The 24,525-nt window shown below is 44.9% G+C and overlaps 1 protein-coding gene across 1 annotated transcript in view; it reads left to right on the top strand.

Annotated features, from left to right (window-relative positions):
- The first annotated feature begins 796 nt into the window (after positions 1-796).
- The window catches only part of OTOP1 (otopetrin 1), a 37,808-nt gene continuing 14,079 nt past the window's right edge, over positions 797-24,525 (top strand). Inside the window, exons 1-4 of the mRNA XM_017872032.1 lie at positions 797-1,223; positions 13,654-13,790; positions 20,612-20,670; positions 23,877-24,007. Coding sequence (XP_017727521.1) covers positions 821-1,223; positions 13,654-13,790; positions 20,612-20,670; positions 23,877-24,007 — 730 coding nt within the window. The 5' untranslated portion in view covers positions 797-820. The remainder of the gene's footprint in view (positions 1,224-13,653; positions 13,791-20,611; positions 20,671-23,876; positions 24,008-24,525) is intronic.

Here is a 24,525-nt window from a genome sequence, read left to right as displayed (position 1 = left end):
AACCAGACACACCCGAAAACAGACGGCCAGAGTGACCCGCACAGAGAAGACAATACAGAAATACGCAGGGACGAGGACAGACCGAAGGACGCTCGGACACGGACCCAGGCAGGATCACCTGGACCTCTGGGTTCCCCAACGGAGACCCTCGGGGAAGGCCCGGAGCACTGCACGCCCCTGGGGAGCCCCGGGCACCCCACTTGGCAACAGCCACCCCCACCCCCGCGCACACCCGCTCGGGCTGGCTCCAGGAGACCCCCTCTCCCCAGCCCCGCAACCCCGCGACCCCGGGAAGCACCTCTCGTCACCCAGCGTTTCCGGGGCGCCCGGACAGGGGCAGGGTGGGCGGGCGTCGGCGCAGGGGTGAGGGCTGCAGACGGCGGGCAGGGGCTGGGCGCGGTGGGGAGTTGCGGGAGGACGCGCAAGTGTCTCGGCAGTGCTGGCCTGTGTCCCAGGGATCAGGAGCGGGGAGCTGTCCGCGTGGGTCCCGGAGCCGGCAGGGGGCTGCCCGGGGCGTTGCCTAGTGAGAGGCAGTGGGCAGGGGAGCTCGTAGAATCCTGGGTCAGCGGGGTGGGGCGCTGGGTAAGTGGACAGGGTGGCACCTTGACGGAGGACGAAGGGGCAGAAGAGGGGAGGGTGGGCGTCGGGAGGTGACAGGAGAGGGGGCAGGTTGGCAGGGGCGTGGGGTAGGAACAGGAGGGGAGTTGAAAAGGGGAGTGCTGGTTGGCAGAGGCGTCGGGGCAAGGACAGGAGACAGGAGCGCAGGCGGAGCCCGACGGTAGCCACCCCCGGGACCAGACTTGGCGCGGGTGTCTCGAAGATGCTCGAGGGCCTGGGGTCGCCCGCCTCGCCCCGGACAGCTGCGAGCACCTCGGTCGTGGGGTCGTCGGGGCCCGCGGCCTGCCCGCCTCCCTCCCCCTCGGCCCCGAGGTCCCCGGAGTCCCCGGTCCCCCGGCGGGGCGGTGTGCGCGCCAGCGTCCCACAGAAGCTGGCCGAGACGCTGAGCAGCCAGTATGGGCTGATCGTGTTCGTGGCGGGGCTGCTGCTGCTGCTGGCCTGGGCGGTGCATGCCGCGGGCGTGGGCAAGAGCGACCTGCTGTGCTTCCTGACGGCGCTCATGCTGCTGCAACTGCTGTGGATGCTGTGGTACGTGGGCCGCAGCTCCGCGCACCGCCGCCTCTTCCGCCTCAAGGACACGCACGCCGGCGCCGGCTGGCTGCGCGGTGAGTCCAGGCACCTGGCGAGCGGGTCTCGGCCTCCTCGCCCGCTGGCTGCATCCTGAGGCGGCTCTGCGCATTTCCCACCGCTGCCGTCTTCCCTTCAGCCTTTTCTGCCTTGGTCTCTGTGCATCTTTCCTTGCTTTCCCGTCTTCCCTTCTTTCCTCTCTCTCTCCCAGACGCTTCCATCATTACAGCTATAGTTACAGAAATCTCTCCAGTCCTTCCCTGGCTTAAAGCTATGCAGTGGCCCTACTGACCCCATGATGGAGGCCACACTCCCTCTCCTGGCACTCAGGGCCTTCTAGCATCCGACCCTCGAGGGCCCGTTTCCTTTGATCCCCTCCTTTGTTCTCATCCTGTCCTGGGGTCATTCTCGCGGACTTTCTTCTCCCTTCGCAGGATCTCTGCCTCTGCACACTTGGCACCTTGGGTTTCCTCCTCCAGGAATGTCTTTTCCACTCTCCCGCCTGCCTCCCTGCTTTCCGAGACAGGGTTCAGGCCTCACCCGATTCTTCCCTCGAAGCTTCTCCGACCCCCTCTCCTCCCGGCTTTGCAGGTCTGACCACACGCCCCCAGCCCGCACTGGGCCCCAGTGTTCTTGTCGACATGTCTGTACCCTCCACTCCACTGGGGAGCTCTGTGATCCCTGTCTCTCGGTCCTAGAGCCACCTCAGGGCCTGGCACGAAGTGGGTGTTGAGAAAATGAGGGGGAGATGAATGAAGTAATGAATGCGTGGATTCAGAGTGCGGCAGAGAGGGATAGAGGCTCCTGCTGGTACTCACAGGCATTGACTGAAATTGTCAAGATAGGAACTCTCCCTTCCTCAAGGGGCTGCGACTTTTTTTTTTTTTTTTTTTTTTTTTTTTTTTTTGAGACAGTGTTGCTCTATTTCCCAGGCTGGAGTGCAGTGGCACAATCACAGCTCACTACAGCCTCTTCCTCCTGGGCTCAAACAGTCCTCCCACTTCAGTCTCCTGAATAGCTGGAACTGTAGGCACACATGGCCTTGCCCGGCTAAGTTTTGTTTTATTTTGTATAGATAGGGACTCGTTGTGTTGTCTTCTGGTCTCAAACTCCTGACCTCAAGGGATCCTCCTGCCTCGGCCTCCCAAAATGCTGGGATTACAGGCATGAGCCACTGTGCCTGGCTGGGGCTGCCAGTCTTGAATGGGAGAGAGACATGGTGCAGGTGAAAGGGAGGAGGTCATGGGGAGCATGCTTGTGAAGAAAGCCTCTGTCTGAGTAACCTTCCCGGGAGAGGCTGGGTGCATTTCACACCATGTGGTCCAGACACATCACACATGGCCACTTGGATTCTCATATTAGACCTGAATTTAAATCTCCATTAGAGTGGGGCTTCCGTGTTCCTTGCATGCATGAGCTTGGGCAAGTTACTTGATTGCCTCCCTTACCCTGAACCCTGGTTTCAGCATCTGTAGAACAGGGATCCCACACTGGATAGGATCCAGTGACTGACGAGGTGGCTGCCCAGCACACACTAGGCCTCCTTTCCACATTTCTTTCAAAGGTCCTGGCCAGATGCCACCTTCTTTCCAAATGCCTGGCAGGAATTACTCCTCACTTCCATGGGCCACCATGACCTTCTTTCTGTAAAGGTCTTTTGGTCTTTGTCCATTTCTGCCTTGTATTATGACTATTAGATATTAACCTTATCATCCAGATGAGATTTTAGGCTTCTTAGGCTCAGGGACTGGATCTAGTATCTTGCTTTTGGGAAAATTTGATACCATTGCAGGGTGGCCCAAATTCCTGTTCTGAAAATGGTTGTTTTAGGGAAGTTCATGGTTTTGTGATTCTGTGAATGACAGTTAATCTGGTACTATTTAAAACAAGGCACAAAGTGTTGTTTTAGGATATTGACTTACACAGGCTAACAAGGATTATACACATGAGCCTTTACCTATGCTTTCCTGCAGTCAAAGCCCCCTTTTCTGTTCCTCACTTCTTTTTCTCCTCCATCCTTTTTTCCCTTCTTCCTTCCCTCCTTCTCCTTTCCTTTCTTCCTCCTCCCTCCCTCCCTATTTCTTCCCCTTCCTTCCTCTCTCACTTTCCTTCTTTTTTTCTTTTCTTTTCTTCTTCTTCTTCTTCTTTTTTTTTTAAGATGGAGTCTTGCCCTGTCTCCCAGGCTGGAGTGCAATGGTGTACAATCTTGGCTCACTGCAACATCCATCTCCTGGGTTCAGACGATTCTCCTGCCTCAGCCTCCCGAATAGCTGGGATTATAGGCACCTGCCACCATGCCCAGCTATTTTTTGTATTTTTAGAAGAGACAGGGTTTCATCATGTTGGCCAGGCTGGTCTCGAACTCCTGACCTCATGATCCACCTGCCTCAGCCTCTCAAGGTGCTGGGATTACAGGTGTGAGCCACCATGCCCGGCCTCCTTTTCCTTCTTTTTTCCTCATTTTCTTTCTCTCTTCTCCTCCTTCATCCTTTCTTCCTCTCTTCCTTCCTCTATCCTCTCCACCATCCCTCTTCCCTCTCTCTCTCCTTTCTTTGTCTTCCTTCTTCTTTTCCTCTCTCCCCTGCTGTTTTTTTGTTTGTTTGTTTGTTGTTTTTCTTTCTTTTCTTTCTTTTTTTTTTTGATGGAATCTCACTCTGTTGCCCAGGCTGGAGTGCAGTGGCTCGATCATGGCTCACTGCAACCTCCACCTCCAGGGTTCAAGTGATTCTCCTGCCTCAGCCTCCTGAGTAACTGGGACTACAGGTGCACACACCACCGCACCCAGCTAATTTTTGTTATTTTTTAGTAGAGACAGTGTTTCAGGTTGGTCTCGAACTGCTGAGCTCAGGTTATCCGCCTGCCTTTGCCTCCCAAAGTGCTGGGATTACAGACGTGAACCACCACACCTGGCCTGGTGCATTTAGAATGTTCTCCTTCTCTCCTCCTCCTCCTCCTCCTCCTCCTCCTCCTCCTTCTCCTTCTCCTTCTCCTTCTCCTTCTTCTTCTTGTCAGTCTGTGCTTATCCAAGGAATGCTCTTCTTTATATTGAAGTGCAGTTAACTTCCCAGAACCATCATCCTCTTCCCTGGAGCTTCTGTCATCATTCATTTATTCATCTGATCCATCCATCCATCCATCCATCCATCCATCCATCCATCCATCCATGTTTTTTTGTTCTTCCTCTTTCTCTGCCTCCTCCCAGGTTGACTCCGAGCATTGGCGCCTGAGTCTATGGGTGAATGGTTGCACCATTTCCCAAGATTGGGAAGCCAAAGGGAAGAGCAGGGTGGGGACACAAAACCAATAATGACATGTTACATTTCTCTTGTGGACATGCTACGTTTGAGGTGTCTTTGGGACACTAAGTAGAGAGGGAATAAATGGGTGAGGTAGAGAGAGCATGTGATAGGTGTTCAGTAGATGGTGACTGTTTAGACATTCAGGGAGTTTCCTCATAATAATGTAATTCAAGTGAGTTGTGTGTATCATGGAAATGGTGTTGGCTCTGGAAGGCTTGACTTGAGGTCTCAGTTCTATCACCTTCACCTTTCTGAGTCCCGCTTTCCTCATCAGTAAGATAAGAATCCCAGCCTTTCTGGGAGGAGCTGAGGGATGTTGAGAGAAGCAGTTTGCAAAGAACTGGCCATTCCTGTGGGTTCATCAAAGAAGCAAGAAGCTAATTATTAGTGTCGGGAGGCCCTGGTGCCAAAAGGAAGCACTCCAGCAGGGACTAGGGTTTCCTCTGGAATTCTAGCTGGAAAGACAGGTTTGACCCAGGAACTCAGCTCTGCCCTGGTGCTGGTGACAATCTTAGATCAATTGGCAGAGGGCAAATCCCTCAGGACAAAGAGGAGTGATCTCCAAGATCCATTCTGGGGCCACTATGAGAGTCTTGCTTAACTGCATGCATTTTCTTACATATTTATTTTCTTAGATGAAATTTCTGGTCCAATGGAAAATATAGACATAGTGTCACAATTTCAATACCAACAAGAGAACGTTGCTGCCAAAAAATCAGATGCAAGCTTGGCTTTCAATGGAAAGGAAGTCAGACTGTGCCTGGGGGGTATCATCCTTCTTGAGCATTTTACAGGCCCCTGGAAAGAGTGGTGGCAGGAGGAACAAAAGGAGGGTCAGTCTAGAAGAGAGAAGGATGAGGAGGTCACAGAGTAGAAAGTGCTGCTGCCTTGCACCTGTCAGCTCCAGGCCATCCTCTGTCTTTCAGCAAATAAGAGTCATTTCCTCTGGGAAGCCTCTCCTGATAGTTTCAGACCAGGGGCAGCTCCCAGGTTGTATGGTCTCATAGCACTCTTCATTTTCTTTCTATCACTAATCAAGCAGGAGATTGTATTATTCAGTGACTGTTGGGGTAGCCAGACTGAGCCCCTAAAGGCAGAGACCCTGTCTGAATGTGCTTACCATTGTATCCTGAGCTCCTGGCATGGTGCCTAACCTGTAGTAAACACCAATTCATATCTACTGAATAATGGAATGAATGAATGAGTGGATGGATGGATGGATGGATGGATGGATGGATGGATGGATGGATGGATGGATGACTAGATGCGTGAATGCATAAGTGAATGATGATAGAAGCTCCGGGGAAGAGGATGATGGTTCTGGGAAGTGAACTGCACTTCAATATAAAGAAAAGCTTTCTAAAGTAAGCACCAGGCCAGGCGCGGTGGCTCACACCTGTAATCCCAGCACTTTGGGACGCTGAAGTGGGCAGATCACCTGAGGTCGGGAGTTTGAGACCAGCCTGGCCAACATGGTGAAACCCTGTCTCTACTAAAAATATAAAAATTAGCTGGGTGTGGTGGGGTGCCTGTAATCCCAACTACTCAGGAGGTTGAGGCAGGAGAATTGCTTGAACCTGGGAGGCAGAGTTTGCAGTGAGCAGAGATTATGCCACTGCACTCCAGTCTGGGGAACAGAGTAAGACTCCATCTCAATAAAATAAAATAAAATAAAAAATAAATAAAGTAAGTACCAGCTGGTGATGGAAGGGTGCGCTTTGAGAGATGTTGAGCCTCCCAGGCCTGGGTTTGTCCAAGTAGAGGTCAGATGGCTGCCAGTCATGATGCATTGGAAAGCATTCTTGCATGGGATAGAATGTAGACTAACTCTGTGAGACTTTCCACCTCTAAGAGGGGGGTTCAAGATTCTAGCCTCCTAGGAAGGATTTGGGTGCCTACCAAAGAGGAGGGGGGTCCCTCTGCCATCACTAGATGGGTACCCTAGGTAGTCTTTGGATTATTCTCAAGTATTGTAGCTGGTAAACTTTCTAATTGATTCTAATGCATTGACGTTTTCTTGGCAATTGAGTGATGACAATAACATCCTGCTTATAGAACTTTCTAGGTAAGGAACACTGTTCTAGGCGACGTCCATATAACGACTCACTTAATCTCCTCAGCACCCCTATGAGATAGGTGTTATTACTGTCATTACATCTTAGAGATGGGGAAACTGAGGCAAAGGTAAGTTACATAATTGCCCAAGGTCATCAACTAATAAGTGGTAGGAATTGGGCAGCTGGCCTCTGCCACTCTATGTTCTACTGTCTTTTAGAGCATGATTTTTGTCAATATTCCATGGACATCCAACATTGTATACTCTGTTTTGAGGTATGCAAGATTTTATATACATATAAAAGCAAGTTCATTGATTGTATGATTCAATTCTTCTATGTCTTATATTTTGTCTACTTGATCTATCTAGTTCTGAAATTTTCCATTTTTTTTTTTATTACCAGCAGTTAAATATATAAAGCAGGGAGGCTGAGGCAGGAGAATCCCTTAAATCTGGAAGGCGGAGGTCACAGTGGGCAGAGCTTGGACCATTGCACTCCAGCCTGGCCCAGAAGAGCGCAAGTCCATCTAAAATATATATATTATAGATATATGTATATATGTGTATATATATTTATTTATATTTATATATATTTATACATATATGTGTATATATAAAGCAAAAGCTGTTTTATTTGGGCACACGTGTGGCTGTTATATCTTCCTCATACAGTCTGTCTTTTATCATATGTAGTGATAAAGGAGGAGGGATTCTTTATCCCACTTATTACATTAAGTTTAAATCCTGTATGGTCTGATATTAATATTGCCATTCCGACTTTCTTTTTGTTTGCATTATCTGATTCCTCTTTGTCCACTACTTTATTTTAAACCTTTATTACTTTGTTAAAAGTGTGATTTGTGTAAAGATCATGTAACTAGGTGTTGTTTTTAATTCAATCTTCCTATTGTTGCTTACTACTTAGTGGGAGGATTTAGATCATTCTAATTTAGAGTAATAATTTATATATTTGACTTTTTTGTTTCCATTTTTCTTTATGATGTTTATGATGATATATTTTACATTCCTATTTCTTCCTTTTCTTTTTCCACATGTTTGCCTTTTTTGAGCATTCGAAAAATTTATTGTGATTTTTTTATTCCATTAATGGCCATTTTTTTTCTTTCCTTACTCTCATAATCAGATGCCTATTACTTCATTCTTTTTTTTTTTTTGAGACGGAGTCTCGCTTTGTCGCCCAGGCTGGAGTGCAGTGGCATGATCTTGGCTCACTGCAACCTCCACCTCCCAGGTTCAAGTGATTCTCCTGCCTCAGCCTCCTGAGTAGCTGGGACTACAGGTGCCCATCACCACACTGGGATAAGTTTTTGGTTGAGACGGGTCACCATGTTGACCGGGCTGGTCTCAAACCCCTGACCTCAAGTGTTCTGCCCATCTTGGCCTCCCAAAGTGCTGGGATTATAAGTATGAGCCACCGCATCCGGCTGCCTATTACTTCATTCTTATTTGAAAACAAAATATTGAACATTTCCCTCAGTGAGCCACACTGTGTCCCAGTCCAAGATGCTTGCTGCTCCCACATCCTCTCTACCTCATGAGATGGGACCTTTAGCGTGCATTTGCCTCCCTGTTCCTTTCCCTTCCTCCCTCTCCCTTTCTGTTTATTTACCATGAAGGCTTTCAAAGGTTTTTCTTTGTTCCGTATCCAGTCCTTCTCCAACTTAGGTTTTTTTTATTATTGTTGTTTGTTTGTTTTTGGTGTTTGTTTTGTTTTGTTTTTTTTTTTTTTTGAGACAGAGTCTCTCTCTGTCACCCATGCTAGAGTGCAATGGCACAATCTTGGTTCACTGCAACCTCTGCCTTCCGGGTTCAATTGATTATCCTGCCTCAGCCTCCTGAGTAGCTGGGACTACAGGTTCTTGCCACCACACCCGATTAATTTTTGTATTTTTAGTAAAGACGGGGTTTCACCATGTTGGACAGGCTGGTCTCGAACTCCTGACCTCTGCCTCGGCCTCCCAAAGTACTGGGATTACAGGTGTGAACCACTGCACTCGGCCGAACTTAGGGGTTTTCTAGAGATGGTTAATAGAATTTCGCCTCAAAATGTCTATTCTGTATGACAAGTCTATATAGGGCATGTAAGTTACACATGTCAGGCAGTTATCCATTTGAATTTAACTTCTTTTCTTCTTTTCTCTCCTATTAATCTAATCATCTATCTCCATCTGTCTCTCTATCCTTTATGCCTCCACCCTCCTCCAGCCTTCCACAAAGTTGATTGGTCACTGTAATTTGCTCTCCTTTTCATCTTCCCCTCTTTTGGGGACTCTCTTCCAGTTCCAAGCTGTTTGGTTAAAGTCCTTTGTCAGATGAGTTATGTGGATGACAGTTTTCTCTCACCCTCTGTTCTCTGTTCAACAGTCACCTCCTTTCCTGTCCATGTACCTTCAACCTCAGTCCCCTTTTCTGCTTTACTTTTCTCATGCACTTAGCACTTCCTGACATTCCTTATAAGTCTACTATTTACTGTTTTATCTTTTGCCTTCCCCACTAGATGTGAAACTCCTCAAGGCAGATACTCTATTTTATTGACCTTTATCTCTTCAGTGCCTGGGACAATGCCTGGCCCATGGTTGCTGCTCAATAAATACTTGTGGAAAAAATTACATTTTGTATATCTTCAAACATCGTTCTGCCTTTTGCCCTGACATGTGGGCGACATCTTAACTGGGAATAAGGTTTCTGAGGTGCAGTCCTTTCCTTGTGGCAGATTCTTCCATTGTCTTCTGGTTTCTCAGGCTGCACAGAAAAAGTCTGTTGCCAGCTCATCGCTCTGATATTTTGTGCACACCCCAATTTATGCAATATTGTACTTGTATATTTTTGTTTCTACAGCAATCTCGTATGTCTGTCTTTGAGCCCGTCGCACAATGTCTCATGCATAGTAGGAGTCCCCAAGATATTTGTTGTATAAATAACTGGATGAATGAATCCATGGATGAATGGATGAGCACAGGAAGAAAGGGAGGACTTAAAGAGTATAAGAAAATATACAAATATTTATTACTGAACACTTGATATGTCAACCACAGAGATGGTTTAGACCAGTAGTTTTCAAAGTGGGGCCTAGATTAACAGTGGCAGCCCCACTTGAAAACTTGTTAGAGATGCAAATTTTGGGGGCCCCGCCCAGACCTACTGAATCAGAAACTCTGGAGGCAGACCCCAGGAATTTGTATTTTAACAAGATGCAGGCTCCAGTTTGAGAGCCACTGCTGTAGACCATCCTCATTTTCTGTATGGGATCCTGAGGCTGGGAGTAGGAAGTGACTCAGTGTTCTGTGAGTGTCCAGGTCCCTATAGTTTCAGGCCTGTGCTCTTGCCACTCAACCACGCTGCCTCGCCTCATCTTGCTATGTTTTTTTGTAATTAAAACCAACCACGTATTTGTCAAAACATTTCAAAGCACTGGGATCGAATCTCCACTCTTACAAAGTTTCTGATTTCATTGGGGCATTTCCAGGATTAAAAAAAAAAGTGAGTTAGAGTTGTTTCTATAAGGCTTTGAGCAGTGGAAAAGTGCCAGGCGATTGCATTACTTTTCAGAGGAGGCTTCTCAGGCTGGAGCTGTAACGTTATAGCCCAGTGTTATGGCTCATGCCCTCCTCTCTGCTCAGTGCCTTAATGCACGTCTTACATGATCCAGTTTCCTCCTGTTAGTGGGAGCAAATGTGTAAATGGCGGTCAATGCTAGCCCAGGAGAGAGATGAGGATCTCTGACTTGATCAAGCGCTCATGATCATGGCCTTTTTCTCACTAATTTCTTCATTTGTCACCAAGTGTCTTTTTAATGTATTTTGTATATTCCTTTCCAGTCTTTTTTATATGCATATTTTTTATTAGTTTGTTTTTATATTTTGGGCAAAACCATGCTCATTATCTTATCAAAGATTGCTTCCTTCAGTACATCTAGCACAGGCCCTTCCTCAGCTACTACTCTAGAGCCCTTACCCATCTTTTTTTTTTTTTTTTTTTTTTTTTTTTTTTAATATGCTTTCAGCTGGGCTCAGTGATTCTTGCCTGTAATCCCAGCACTTTGGGAGGCTGAGGCAGGCTGACCACTTGAGGCCAGGAGTTTAAGACCAGCCTGGCCAACATAGCAAAAACCCGTCTCTACTAACAATACAAACAATTAGCTGGGCATGGTGGTGCACACCTGTAATCCCAGGTACTTGAGAGGTTGAGGCACAAGAATCACTTGAACCCAGGAGGTAGAGGTTGCAATGAGCCAAGATCGTGCCACTGCACTCCAGCCTGGGTGACACAGCAAGACCCTGTCTCAAATAAATAAATAAACATTCTATTTTAGAAAACCTTTAGATTTATGGAAAAGTGGCAAAGATAGTTCAGAGAATTACTGTATACCTATATGACCTGCACACTCTGCACTCTAATTTTTTATTATATATATATTTTGAGACAGTTTCACTCTTGTTGCCCTGGCTGGAGTGCAATCACGTGATCTCGGCTCACTGCAACCTCCACCTCCCGGGTTCAAGTGATTCTCCTGCCTCAGTCTCCTGTGTAGCTGGATTACAGGCATGCGCCACCACACCCGCTAATTTTGTATTTTTTAGTAGAGACGGGGTTTCTCCATGCTGGGCAGGCTGGTCTCGAACTCCTGACCTCAGGTGATCCACCCACCTGGGCCTCCCAAAGTGCTGGGATTACAGGTGTAAGCCACCGCACCCGGCCAGCTGCACGCTTACTCTTCAGAGAACAGGATTTTAGGATTAGAGAACTGAGATTTTTGAGTAGAACAGTGACATTCTTAGATTGCTCCTTTTTGAAAAAGCTTCTAGAAGCCTTCTGTTGATTGGACCAGGCTTCGTTGATTGTATATCATTTGTCAGACTCTGGGCTATGGGGTGGGTACAGTGATGAACAGGACACAGCACCTGCCTTCTAGTTTTACCTTCGCAACTCAACAGTAGAATTTATTTATTTATTTAGAAATAATTTTTATGTTATTTTTGGGTAGAGATGGAGTTGCTTAGGCTCTTGGCCTCAAGTGATCCTCTGGCCATGGCCTCCCAAAGTGCTGGGATTACAGGCATGAGCCACCATGCCTGGGCTAGAATTTATTTTATTAACATATTTTCAATTATGGTAAAACATGCATTTATATATACAAGATTTACCAACTTACCAGTTTTTAAGTGTACAGCTCAGTGGTGTTACGTACATACACACTGCTGTGCAACCAATCTCCAGAAGTTTTTCATCTTGCAAAACTGAAACTCTGTCCTCATTAAACACTAACTCCTCATTCTTCCCTCCCTCCAGCACCTGGCAACCACCATTCTACTTCTGTCTATGAATTTGCTTACATTTGATACCTCATATAATGAAATCCTACGGTATTGTCCTTTTGTGGTTGAGTTTATTTTACTTAGCATAATGTCCTCATGGCTCATCCATACTGTATCGTGTGTCAGAATTTCCTTCCTGTTTAAGCTGAATAATATTTTGTTGTATGTCTATACCTCATTGTGTTTATCCATCCATCTGTCGATGGATGCTGGTTTGCTTCCACCTTTTGGATACTGAAAATAATGCTGCTATGAACAGGAGAATACAGATATCCCCTGGGGTCCCTGCTTTCAATTCTTTCGGGTATATACTCAGAAGTGGAAATGCCAGATCATGCCATAATAGTGTTTTGAATTTTTTGAAGGCCCTCCCTACTGTTTTCTATAGTAGCTGTGCCACTTTACATTCCCACCAACAGAGCACTATTTCTCTATATCCTCACCAGTGCTTGTTATTTTCTATCATTTTCTTCTTCTTCTTCTTTTTTTTTTTTTTTTGATAGTAGTCATCCTGATAGTGTGGCGGTATTTTTGTAGTTTTGATTTGCATCTCTCTAATAATTAGTGATGGTGGGCATCTTTTCATATACTTGCTGGCCATCTTTATGTCTTCTTTGGAGATATGTTTATTCAAGTCCTTTGCCAATTTTTAAATTGGCTTTTGTCATTGTCGATTGATTGATTTTTGGAGACGGAGTTTCACTCTTATTGCCCAGGCTGGAGTGCAATGGCGTGATCTCGGTTCACTGCAACCTCTGCCTCCCAGGTTCAATGGATTCTCCTGCCTCAGCCTCCCAAGTAACTGGAATTATAGGCATGCACCACCATACCCGGGTAATTTTTGTATTATTAGTAGAGACGGGTTTCACCATGTTGGCCAGGCAGGTCTCCAACTTCTGATCTCAAGTTATTCACCCTCCTAGGCCTCCCAAAGTGCTGGGATTACAGGTGTGAGCCACTGTGCCCAGCCCACTGTTGTTGATGTATAAGAATTCTCTATAAATTCCCTCATAGCAGCATTATTTTCAGTATCCAAAAGGTGGAAGCGACCCAGCATCCATCAACAGATAGATGGATAAACACAATGAGGTATAGACATACAACAAAATATTATTTGGTTTAAAAAGGAAGGAAATTCTGATGCATGATACAGTATGGATGAGCCATGAGGACATTATGCTAAGTAAAATAAACTCAACCACCAAAGGACAGTACTGTACGATTTCATTATATGAGGTATTTAATGTCAACAAATCTGTATATTGTGGATATTAATGACTTATTAGATATATAATTTGCTAATGTTTTCTCCATTTCTGTGGGTTGTCTTTTCACTTCATTGGTAGCGTCCTGTGATATGTAAAAATGTTTCATTTTCATGTAGTTCAGCTTATTTATTTTAACTTTTGTTGCTTGAATTTTTGGTGTCATAGCCAAGAAATTATTGCCAAAGCCAATGTCATGAAGCTTTCCCCCACGTCTTCTTTTACAAGATTTATACTTTTATTTTAGATCTTTTATCTGTTTTGAGTGAATTTTTGTGTATGGTGTAAGGTGAGGGTCCAACTTCATTCATTTGCATGTGGATATCCAGTTTTCCCACCACATTTGTTGAAAAGACTGCCCTTTTCCCATTGAATGGTCTCGGCACCCTTGGGAAAAATCATTTGACCATATACATAAGGGTTTAATATATAATATAATTTATTTTGAAATGACATCAATGTATATTAATGCAATGTGTGTGTTTCCACTTCCCCTTTCATCCCGCATTTAGGTAGTATCACATTGTTTGCATTCATTACCATCATCCTGGGAGGCCTTAAAATTGGATACTTCATTGGATTTTCAGAATGTTTATCAGCCACTGAAGGAGTTTTCCCTGTCACGCATGCAGTGCACACTTTGTTGCAGGTAAACCACTGACATTTATTTATGTTGTCTCATTCCTGTGAAGTGTCTCCCAGGATGTGTAGAAACTTGTAACATCAAGACGTGCGGCAAGTGGAGCCAGTGTGAGCAGCTGTGGACTGCTCAGCCAGTCCCAAGGTGAACTGAAATCTTTCTTTGAGGCTTAGTTCTTCAGCTGCCTCCATTGCAAAATAAAAGTCTGTGTCCCCATGGCCGTGTCTGCAGGGATCCTATGAGGCAGAACTTCTAATGTTGAAGAGTCAGGAAATTCTGCCAAGCCTAAGTCTGCAGTAAAGGCTTGAGGGAATTTTATTTTCTGGGTATGTAACAGCTTTATTGAAAGAATTCACATGGCATATAATTCGCCCATTTAACTTGTGCAATTTAATGGTTTAGTCTGTTCATAGAGTTATGCAACATTGCCAAAATCAATTTTATTTTTTTAAAAAAATTTAATATTCTTCTTCTGTAGAAACCTTGTGCCCTTGCAGTGCCTCCTCTGGGTCCTGGGAACACTTTTGTTTTCTCATTTGGGGATTAAAATCTTTTAGAAATGTATGAGGATTTTTTCCCATAGCACCAGTAAACTTGGTGTGGCTCAGAAGTAAGGATTTGATAAATATGATTTAAATACATAGCTCAGGGTCAGAAAATTCTCATGGTTGAAAAGAATGCTAGATGGGCCTTCAGGGTAGTGTTCGCCCTTGGCAGAAATCCTTGGTAATGTTATCAGAGTCAGGATCTGAACTGTTGAATTGTTAGCCTCGTTTGTTTTTCTTTTTTATTGCATATGTTTAAGGTATACAACAAGATTCTTCTATATTCCTATCCATAGTGAAGTGATTACTACAGTCAAGCATATTTATGTCTGTCATCTCACATAGTTGCCTTTCTTTGTTTAGGTATGGTAAGAGCACCTAAAATCTATTCTCTTAGCAAATTTCCAGTATACAATACAATATTATTAACTATAGTCTTCAAGTTGAGCATTACATCTCTAGAATTATTCATCTTACATATTTGCAACTTTGTACCGTTTGACCAAAATCTTCTAATTTTTCCCCTCCAACCACCATTCCACTCTTCATGTTATTTTATTTTTATTTATTAATTTAATTTAATTTTAGAGACAGGGTCTTGCTCTGTTGCCCAGGGTGGAGTGCAGTGGTGCAATCATGGGTCACTGCAGCCGTAAATTCAGCTCAAGTGATCCTCCTGCCTCAGTCTCCCTAGTAGCTAGGACTACAGGCCCACGTCACCATGCCCAGCTTCTACTGTCTGTTTTTATGCATTTGATTAAAAATGTTTTTCTAGATACCACATATAAGTGAGATTATGCAGTATTTTTCTTTCTGTGTCTGCCTTATTTCACTGAGCACAATGTCCTCCAGATTTGCCCATGTTGTTGCAAATGGCAGGCTCTGCCCTCAATCTTTTCTAAGGAAGAAGCTGGAGCTCAGAGAAGACAAATGACTTGCTCAAAGTCACTGCGGAGACACAGTGATTATTTTCTTCCCGACAAGTCACGCTGGAAGACCATGAACTTGTTCTAGTGATCCTGCCGTTGCTGGAAATATTTTTGAGTTCCCAGTTTGAGAATGTTCTTTGGAAAGTTTTCTACCTCTAGAAAACCAGTGATGCCATTTTTAAAACTTCGTCTTTGACCCAAAGTGGCCTTCAGTTTGTATCCCCAGCTGACTTACCAGATAGCACTGGATGACCTTAGAGTGTTTCTCTAGATCAAACACATTCTCGAACACTGAAGCTGACTGACAGAACATGCCCAGTGAGCCTGGAAACAGTTTAACTCAGTGGTGGCACAGTGGGATTGCTGGGGAGCTTGCTGAGGGGCTCATTTGGAGGGGCTACCTTGCACTCGAAAGCTGTTATGGACTGAGTGACTGAGTTGTATCCCCATGAAATTCATATGCCGAAACCCTCATTCTCAGTCCCTGAGCATGTGACTGTATTTGGAGATAGGGTCGTTTAGAGGAAATTGAGGTTAAATAAGATCATTAGGATAGCCCAAATTCAATATGCCTGGTGTCTTTATTTTGCATTTTTTTGAGACGGAGTCTTGCTTGTCGCCCAGGCTGCAGTGCAATGGCATAATCTCGGCTCACTGCAACTTCCATCTCCTGGGTTCAAGCAATTCTCCTGTCTCAGTCTCCCAAGTAGCTCGGCTTACAGGTACCTGCCACCATGCCCAGCTAATTTTTGTATTTTTAGTAGAAATGAGGTTTCACCATATTGGCCAGGCTGGTCTTGAACTCCTGACCTCAGGAGACACACCTGCCTCGGCCTCCCAAAGTATTGGGATTATAGCGTGAACCACTGCGCCTGGCCTTGGTGTCTTTGTAAGAAGAGGAGAGAAGGACACAGACACACACAGAGGGACAGCCATGTAAAGACACCGGAGGAAAGTGACCATCTACAAGCCGAAGAGAGAGGCCTCGAAAGGAACCAACCCTGCCAACACCTTCATCTTGGATTTCTAGCCCCAGGACCCAGAGAAGAGAAATTCCTGTTATTGAAGCTGATGGTCTGTGGTCCTTTGTTAGGGAAGCCAGAGCCGATCAAAGATAACTGGCTGCTCATTCCAGGGGAGCCAAATCCCATGAAGACAGAGCCTTATAGTGATTCAGTGACAATGTGGAAAGCTTTAATGATCTTTAAGTACTGGGCGAACATTGTTCTCAGCATGGGGAATACAAGGGTGCAAAGCCATGGTCTGTGGCACACACCATGAGGGTGTCAGTTAGGTGACAGTCTCCAAAACAGTGACAACACTGGGCTCAGTGCTTTGACCAGAGTGTCCCAGAGCAATGAGGGAACACAAAGGAGGGCATTTTGACAGCTTGGCGTGAGGGTCGCTTTCTGCCGGGGAAGGTCCCAGAACCATCTGCGAGAGAGGGAGGAGCACAGGGGTAGAGGGTCAGAGGCCACTGGAAGAGGGTGTCTTTGGGACGTGCAGTCTTTCCTCACAGTGGGGTAGGGAGAGGATGTGTGGGCACAGGCTGGATTCGCGGTTTGGTGTAGGGCTTGTAAGCTTGCACTCTGGTCAGATTGCATGACTCTGGCTCTGACCACAGCAGTGTGACTTCAGGCAAGTTACTTAACTTCTCTGAGCCTCATGGGTCTTACCTGCGAGGTGGGGACAATCACAGTACCTACTTCATCGGCTCGTTGTATAGATTAAAGGCACAGGTGTATGAAAAGCACTTAGCACAGGGCTAGGTGTGCAGCAAATTCTTGGTCAAGGCTGACCATCAGCTAGGGGCTTGGGTTTCACCTCGAGGGCAATGGGGAGCCACTGAAGGCTTTAGGCAGAAGAATGACCAGGACAGATATGAATTTTCAAAATATCCCTCTTTGTTGGTGGGTTGGAGATCCTAGCTTTCTAATTTAAGGCATTTTATTGGCCTGGCAAGTCAATGAATTAATCATTCTATACCTGTTGGACCCTTACCATGTGCTTTTGCTACATTAGATGACTGGAGAATGGGAAACAGTATATGTGTGTGTGTGTGTATATATATATATATATACACACACACACACATACACACACACATACACACACACACACACATATATATATGTAACAATTAGGCGCTGTTCTAAAAAACAGAGTATTTATTTTAAAATTGTGGCAAACACTGTAAAACCTGTAGATACCAGGATGAAATCACTTTTGTCAGACCCAGGCAAAACAGGCCTGGGAAAGCACCAAGGAGAGGGGACTCCTGCCTACATGTCTGAGATATAAAGTGTTTCCAAGGACTTTCTAAAAACCTTTCATGCATCTCCTGCTTTGATGAAGCTAGACATTATTAGACATTCTTTAGGACTGCAGTAAAGCAGATAAGATGCTCCTGGAAGAACTCTTGCCCAGCACTGGCATCTCCACCAATGAACTGATGACAGCTCTGGCTTTGAGCCTCTAGAACCAATGAACTCTGTTTCTCAGTGAATTATGTAAATCTCTCTTTGCTAATAACAGCTCCTCCTTACCCTTCCCTCACGGAATGCACTGGTGGCTTGCCATTCCATGCATTCTGGATTGTAATTCCTATTTCTATTTCCAACTAAATCCAACATATTTAGAGATAATTTTTTCTAGTGTCTTTTTTTTTAGGTTGACAGTCACATAACATCTACCATCTTAGTCATTTTAAGTGTACGGTTCAGTAATGTTAAGTACATTCACTTGTTGTACAACCAATCTGCAGGCCTTTTTCATCTTGCAAAACTGAAACTCTGAGCCCATCAAACAACTCTCTATTTCCTCCCTCTCCCCGGCTTTTGGCAAACTCTGTTCTACTTTCTGTCTTTATGAGTTTGAGTATTCTAGATGCCTCATACAAATTGAATCATACAGTATTGGTCTTCTCGTGTCTGGCTTATTTCTCACAGCATAATGTTCTCAAGGGTCATCCATGACGTAGCACGTATCAGAATTTTCTTCCTTTTTGAGGTTGAGTGAAATTCCATTGTATGTCTATACACTGTGAAAGGAAAATTAATCTTGGGACTCTAAAATCACTAAACCAAAGGGAAAAGTCAAGCTGGGAACTGCGTCAGGCAAACTTGCCTCCCATTCTATTCCTAAATAAGATAGCTACACAGATTTTAAAGATTTTAAAAAGCTACAAACCTCCCTCACAATTTGTCCACTAGGAAATTCCTTGTGGGATCCAAGATCTTTACTCTAAAAGAGTTGTGTTAAATTTCACCCTCACAATGTAAATGGATAGCTGATCTTCACAGGCACAGGAGAAAGGACAAAGCTGAAAGTCAGCCCTCTGCTCACCCGAGACAAACGCGTACCTGATGGCTTCTTATGCCCTACATTTGTTTTATCTTAGTAGAAACGCAGTTTTGCCGAGCTAGACGGATGCGTAAGCGACGATTCCTCTACCCTCTTCACATGAGAATGGCTGATCAAAGACTCAAAAGAATGCAACCATTTGCCTCTTATCTACCCACACCTTTATAAAAACATTTCTTCCTTGTTTCACAGTATTTTTCCTTCCTCTTTAAAATATTGAAGACCTCAAAATCATCTGTAAAGAAAGGTATAGACATGTCTCCCAGGTGCGTGTCCTTAATGTTGGCAAAATAAACTTCTACATTGATTGAGACCTATCTCAGGTGCTTTGTGGTTTATACTACATTTTGATCATCCGCTTATCCATCAGTGGGCACTTGAGGTGCTTCTGCCTCTTGGCTATTGTGAATAATGCTGCTATGAACACGGGTGGCCAAATTCTCTTTGTGAGAACTTGCTTTCACTTCTTTTGGAGATATATACATATATATATATGTATATATCTCCAGAAGTGGTATTGCTGGATCATATGGTAATTCTAAAAAAAAAAAAAGCAAAAGCATTTATTTTAAAATATAATGTAACATCACTGAGAAAAGTGGAAAAGATAATAAAATGCACCTGTAAGCAAATCAACTGAAACCAGCATTCGCTATTGTTTTATGTATTTCCTCCATTCCTTGTACTTAAAGTGTACATTCTTCTCAAAGTTTGTGGGTGTAGAATTTTCTATTACAAGTTTTTCACTAAAAAAAGGTTTCAATGTTGGTAGGTAGTTTTTATAAAAGCATCAATTAAATGACTGTCTAATTTCAAATCATTGATAATTGCTACTTTACTTAACTGTTTCCTTATTATTGGGCTGAATGAGTTAACGAGGAGTCACTGCTGTCTGTTTTTATTACTGGATGTTTCAAGACAGTTAATGCCCTGCGTGTGTTTTCCTGAGTAAGACGGTAAATCTTAGGTAAAAGAATGTGAAAGGGGTGATACGTGGATATTTGTTTTATTTTGTACTGTCTGATTTTATTTTTGTGACTCTTAATTAGAAAATAAAGATTAAATGAGACATTTATAAAATGCCTAGCAGTGTTTGGCATGCAGTAGGTGCTCAATATGTGTTTATCTCTAAAATAAAGCCCAAAGCATTTTAGAAGCCCAAATAATGCCTGGTATATAGAAGGAGCTCAGACAATGTCAGTGAATTAGTGAGTTAACAGTGGAGAATATTATTGAAAACATACACGCTTCTTCAGGTGCTAGTCTAAGTGATTGACATGGATCATTTCATTTAATTGCTCACAACACCCTCTAGGGTAAGTTCCTATCATCCCCATTTCAAAGACGGGAAAACAGATTCAGCAAGGTTCCCTGACTTGTCCAAGGCCATGGGTTATTCAGTGAGGAAGTCAGGATTTTCACAGGTCTGTTACTATATAGAATCCATGATTTCAATCCCTTCCCTGTATTGCTGCTAGTGACTGCATAATTGGGAGACTGCTTAGCATATGTAATAGACTGAAATAAAAAACCAGCCCAAATCAATTTCATTATTCATTTAAAGCTCTCAACATTTCCTTTCTGGCCACTGGCACACAGTAACTGTACAGTGAATATTTCTTGGATGAAAACTAACATGTGATATAAACCAGTTATAGGATTAATGTCAGGCAGGCTACTACTTCCATACCCTGTCCCACAGCAGACATCCTAAATCAATCACCCCATCTCACAGAATACACAGAAGACATCCTTAATGAATTGCAGCAGCATTTCTTCCTGAACCAAGAGGCCTCGCTTTATCTTTCTGCACAGTAGTCCTGGATCATCGTCCCCACTGGGGAGTGGCACTGCCACCTAAGATGGAGCAGGAGGTCACTGATGTCCCAGCATTTTCTCATACCTTTTCTTTGAGTTTTATAGCTTCTCAAGTTTGCAAGTGTAATGATGAGTGTATCACCGATTTTTCTTTTCTTTCTTTATTTCCATCTAGGTATATTTTCTTTGGGGGCATGCAAAGGATATTATCCAGTCTTTCAAAACACTGGAAAGGTAAAAATTGTGGGTAATTGCTTTATCTATTGAATTTGGCATTCATTTAGAATTATCAAAACTCGTCACTGCCATCTCGCTTTGATTATAAAAACAGACCAACTCTCCACTCAGTCCTGAAAGCTAAGCCCCCACTTACGGCAGAGAGAAGAGGATTTCTGCTTTTGGCTTCTCCATGGGACAGGTCCAGAAGTAGCATGAAGTGGGCTTGAAGTTTGAATTTGAGTCTGTATCTTAGACACTTTTCCCTTATGACCCTCAGTTTCCTCCTCTATGAAATGGAGATGAAGGGAAGAACATGTAATTTCTTTTTTCAACCCTCATAAATTCTCAGTTGAGATGCTGTCCTGAAAACAAAGGTCGGATTAACAAGAGAAAAACTAACAGGAGTTTATTGACACTTGCCGTGTGCCCATAATGTGGGAGGGACCTCAGTTCTAACACATTTCTGTTAAGGCAGTGGTTTGGGGGCCTTGCTTAGATAGTATTTTAACGAAGAGCCATAAATCTTATAAGGACAAGACCAAGCCAAGTTTGCTCCCAGATTCTCCTATCTCTGCTGACCTCATTTCTGAGCTGGTAAGAGCCCAGAGCTATTCCCAGTAAGAACAAAACTCACATCTCTGTCTGTATGCAGGAAAGGAAGGGGAGGTAGCAAGATCTTTTGTTTTTGTGAATCGCCATCCTGCCATCAGGCAGGCACAGGGAGAGGCAATGTCCCCTGCGTTTTTAACCTTCTGCCGCTTGACAATCTTCAGTATCGTGGAGAAGAATCTATTGGTTTCTTTCAGAGAAAATAACGTAGCCTGCCTCAAGGACTGAATGAAGGAATTGATGTAAAGCACTGTGTAACAGGCACTCAGCAAGTGTAGGATCTGTTACTAGGTCCACCCACCACCCTCCCAGGGGATTGTGAGGATGGAAGGAAAGAATCGACAGGGTAATGGAGTGAATCTCCTAACTGCAAGGTGTTGTTACCATGTAAGAAAGCACCATGCGCACACACACAGATGAAGGAAACATACACTGAGATTAGAAATGGCTGATGAGAGCCTTCCATTTACAGTAGTCTGGGATTGTCAAATCCAGTGATGAGAAAGGCAGCCTGGCATGGGAAAATGACACCTGCCCTTGGTTTGTGGACCATTTCCAGATCAAGCCAACAGGAGGCTGCCAGCTTGCAGGGAGCTTGTATGGCAGAACAGCTTACAGCCATGTGTGGCAACAGTGCTACCTCCTTGAGTTCCATGGGCCTGGGACTGGATAGTGCCATTTGGACCAGGAAAAAGGAGAGAAGAAAGGGGAGCTGTGTGCATTATGAGTAAAAGAAAAGCCAGCCAGTATGAGGCAAACAGCATTGTCTGCGTTTGTCAAAGGCTCTATAGAATGCTTCCCAGATACTTTGGGGAAGGCTGGCCATGATCTACAGCAACTGGGCAAGCGCAAGGGGCAAACAGATTGGCAAACACCTGACTCAGAAACCCTGGGATTCTGTTTCCTTCTCCAGTTGTGCTTGGACATTATGCCAAAGGAAGCCAGGATTCAAATGAGGCAAGGTTTTGCCTGCAGTTTCCCGTGAGAGTCCCAGAGAGATCAGCTGAGGTTAAAACTGAGAGAAGAGGCAGGGTCAAGGTTGAGGACGCAGTTGCACCATTTTTCCCGTGGGCAGATCATGGTTGAGGGGTCTCTTTGTTTGTCTCCTTTTAGTAAATTTTCATCCCTCTAGCTCTGCTTCCAAGACCCAGCTTCTTTGATGTCCTATAGGCATTGAGTTGAGTACTGGCAAGTTCAAGACTAAGGCTGAATGCCAAGACTCTGTGGTTTTGGAAGGTTCCATGGATCTGCCCCTCCCAGCCAGGCAGGGGACCCACCCAGAGCCTGAGCTGCCAGGTGAAACCGGAATCATGCTTCCTGTGGGCCTCTGCTTTCCAATTTAGGAGGGATCAATTCCACAGAAAGTTTTAAAGAATCCCTCTCTCAAATCACCAGTGTTTGCTGCACCTGCTACCTGCAAGGCACATTGCTAAGTACCCTGAAAGCTACCAGTGTGAATACACCTTAAGCCTGCAGGTGTAGGAAGACTTTGGAGTATTTGAAGAAATCAGTGACCCTATGGGGACCGCATTCCCCATGGGTCTCTCGCCTGCTACCCAGAGTCCAGTGTCTACCTTCCACTTAGTTCTCTTTTCTATCTTCTGCCGTAGGAGGCAGCATGGCACAGAGCCAAGGGCAGGACTCTGGAATCAGACTAGAAGAGCTCTGCTGCTTACCGTCTCGGCAAACCCCCATGTGGCTGCTTACTCCATGTGTGACCATGGGCTCATCCTTGAGCCTATCTGGATCACCCGCAGCTCAACAGTGTCATTACCGAGCAGGCTCTTTCTAGATTTCCACTCTACCATCCTCAGTGGGCTGCAGCTTTAGCCCAAGCTGGCTGTCTCATTGTCATAAGATGGCTGCCACAGCTCCAGCCTTCATGTCCACATTCAAGGCTAGATAAAAAGGAGAAAGGGACCATAGTAGACTTTTCTTATTCTTGTTTCTTTTGTCAGGAAAGCAAAAGCTTTTCAGTAGTGCCCAGTAGACTAAAGCTCACATCTCACTGGCCAGAATGGCCATGCCTGGCTGCCAACGAGTCTCTGGCTTGTTTCAGTGTCCTTAGAAGTAGGTGGCATGGTAGAGGGGTGGATCATGGTTGGGGCTGGCCAATCAGCAGTAAGGGTGGACCTGCTCTCCAGATTTCCAATGGTACTCTTTCATCTTGCCCTCATTGTTCTCTCCTCTCCTCTTCTCTTCTGGGAAAAAGATTTGGGGTGTGGTGTGGTGGGTTTTCTGCTTTCAGTAAATTTTCATCCCTCTGGCTCTGCTTCCAAGACCCAGCTTCTTTGATGTCCTATAGGCATTGAGTTGAGTACTGGCACGTTCAAGACTAAGGCTGAATGCCAAGAATCTGTGGTTTTGGAAGGTTCCATGGATCTACCCCACCCAGCCAGGCAGGGGCCCATCCAGAGTCTGAGCTGCTAGGTGAAACCAGAGTCATGGCTGAGAAGGAGCCGTGTATTTGTGTGCGCACGTCTGTCTCAGCCCATGGGGCTTGAGGCTCTCCTAGGGCTGCTTGAGGCTCTCTCAGGGCTGCTTGAGGCTCTCCCAGGGCTGCTTGAGGCTCTCCCAGGGCTGCTTGAGAACTGAGTCCTTGTGTTTTTCAGGTTTGGGGTGATCCACTCAGTGTTCACCAACCTGCTTCTGTGGGCCAACGGCGTCCTCAATGAGTCCAAGCACCAACTCAATGAGCACAAGGAACGGCTCATCACTCTGGGCTTTGGGAACATAACAACAGGTGAGTGGTAAGAGAGGTGAGTGGCCCTTCTGCCATGTTGGAATATCTTGGAAACCTGCAGAGTCCACAGTGCAGGTTCCAAAGAACTGCAGGGCACCCAACTCAGCATCAGCCAGACAGCCTCCTGCTGTTGAAAATCTTCCAAAACCTGAATCTCTCATACGTGATGTGTAATTAAAGGTTTCTTCCATGACTCAGGGACCTGTGAGACCGACAGTGATCATTCTGATGGTCATTCCTCACGGTCCAGTTTGCTGCAGAAATAACTGTCTTTGTTTTCAGCTAGAGAAGATTGATGGTTGCTTCTGCTTGTGTTTTTAATTAAACCTCTATTACCAGTTCCTTCTAGTGAAAGTACGGCTTTTAAAAATTCATAGAAGTCTAATGGTAGGTTGTGGTTAATAGGCTGTAGTTCATTTAAAGTTTTAATTTAGCTGTACTTGGCTTATAATTCTAGCTCATGTCTGTTCCACCTTGTTCCCATTTGAGAGCCTGTTGGGTTAATCTTTATATATATA

This window comes from Rhinopithecus bieti, unplaced genomic scaffold (assembly GCF_001698545.2).
Source record: "Rhinopithecus bieti isolate Rb0 unplaced genomic scaffold, ASM169854v2 scaffold_865, whole genome shotgun sequence".
Classification (NCBI taxonomy): domain Eukaryota; kingdom Metazoa; phylum Chordata; class Mammalia; order Primates; family Cercopithecidae; genus Rhinopithecus; species Rhinopithecus bieti.
The sequence above is the reverse complement of the archived record's forward strand: the minus strand, read 5'-3'. Positions and strand labels throughout refer to the sequence as shown.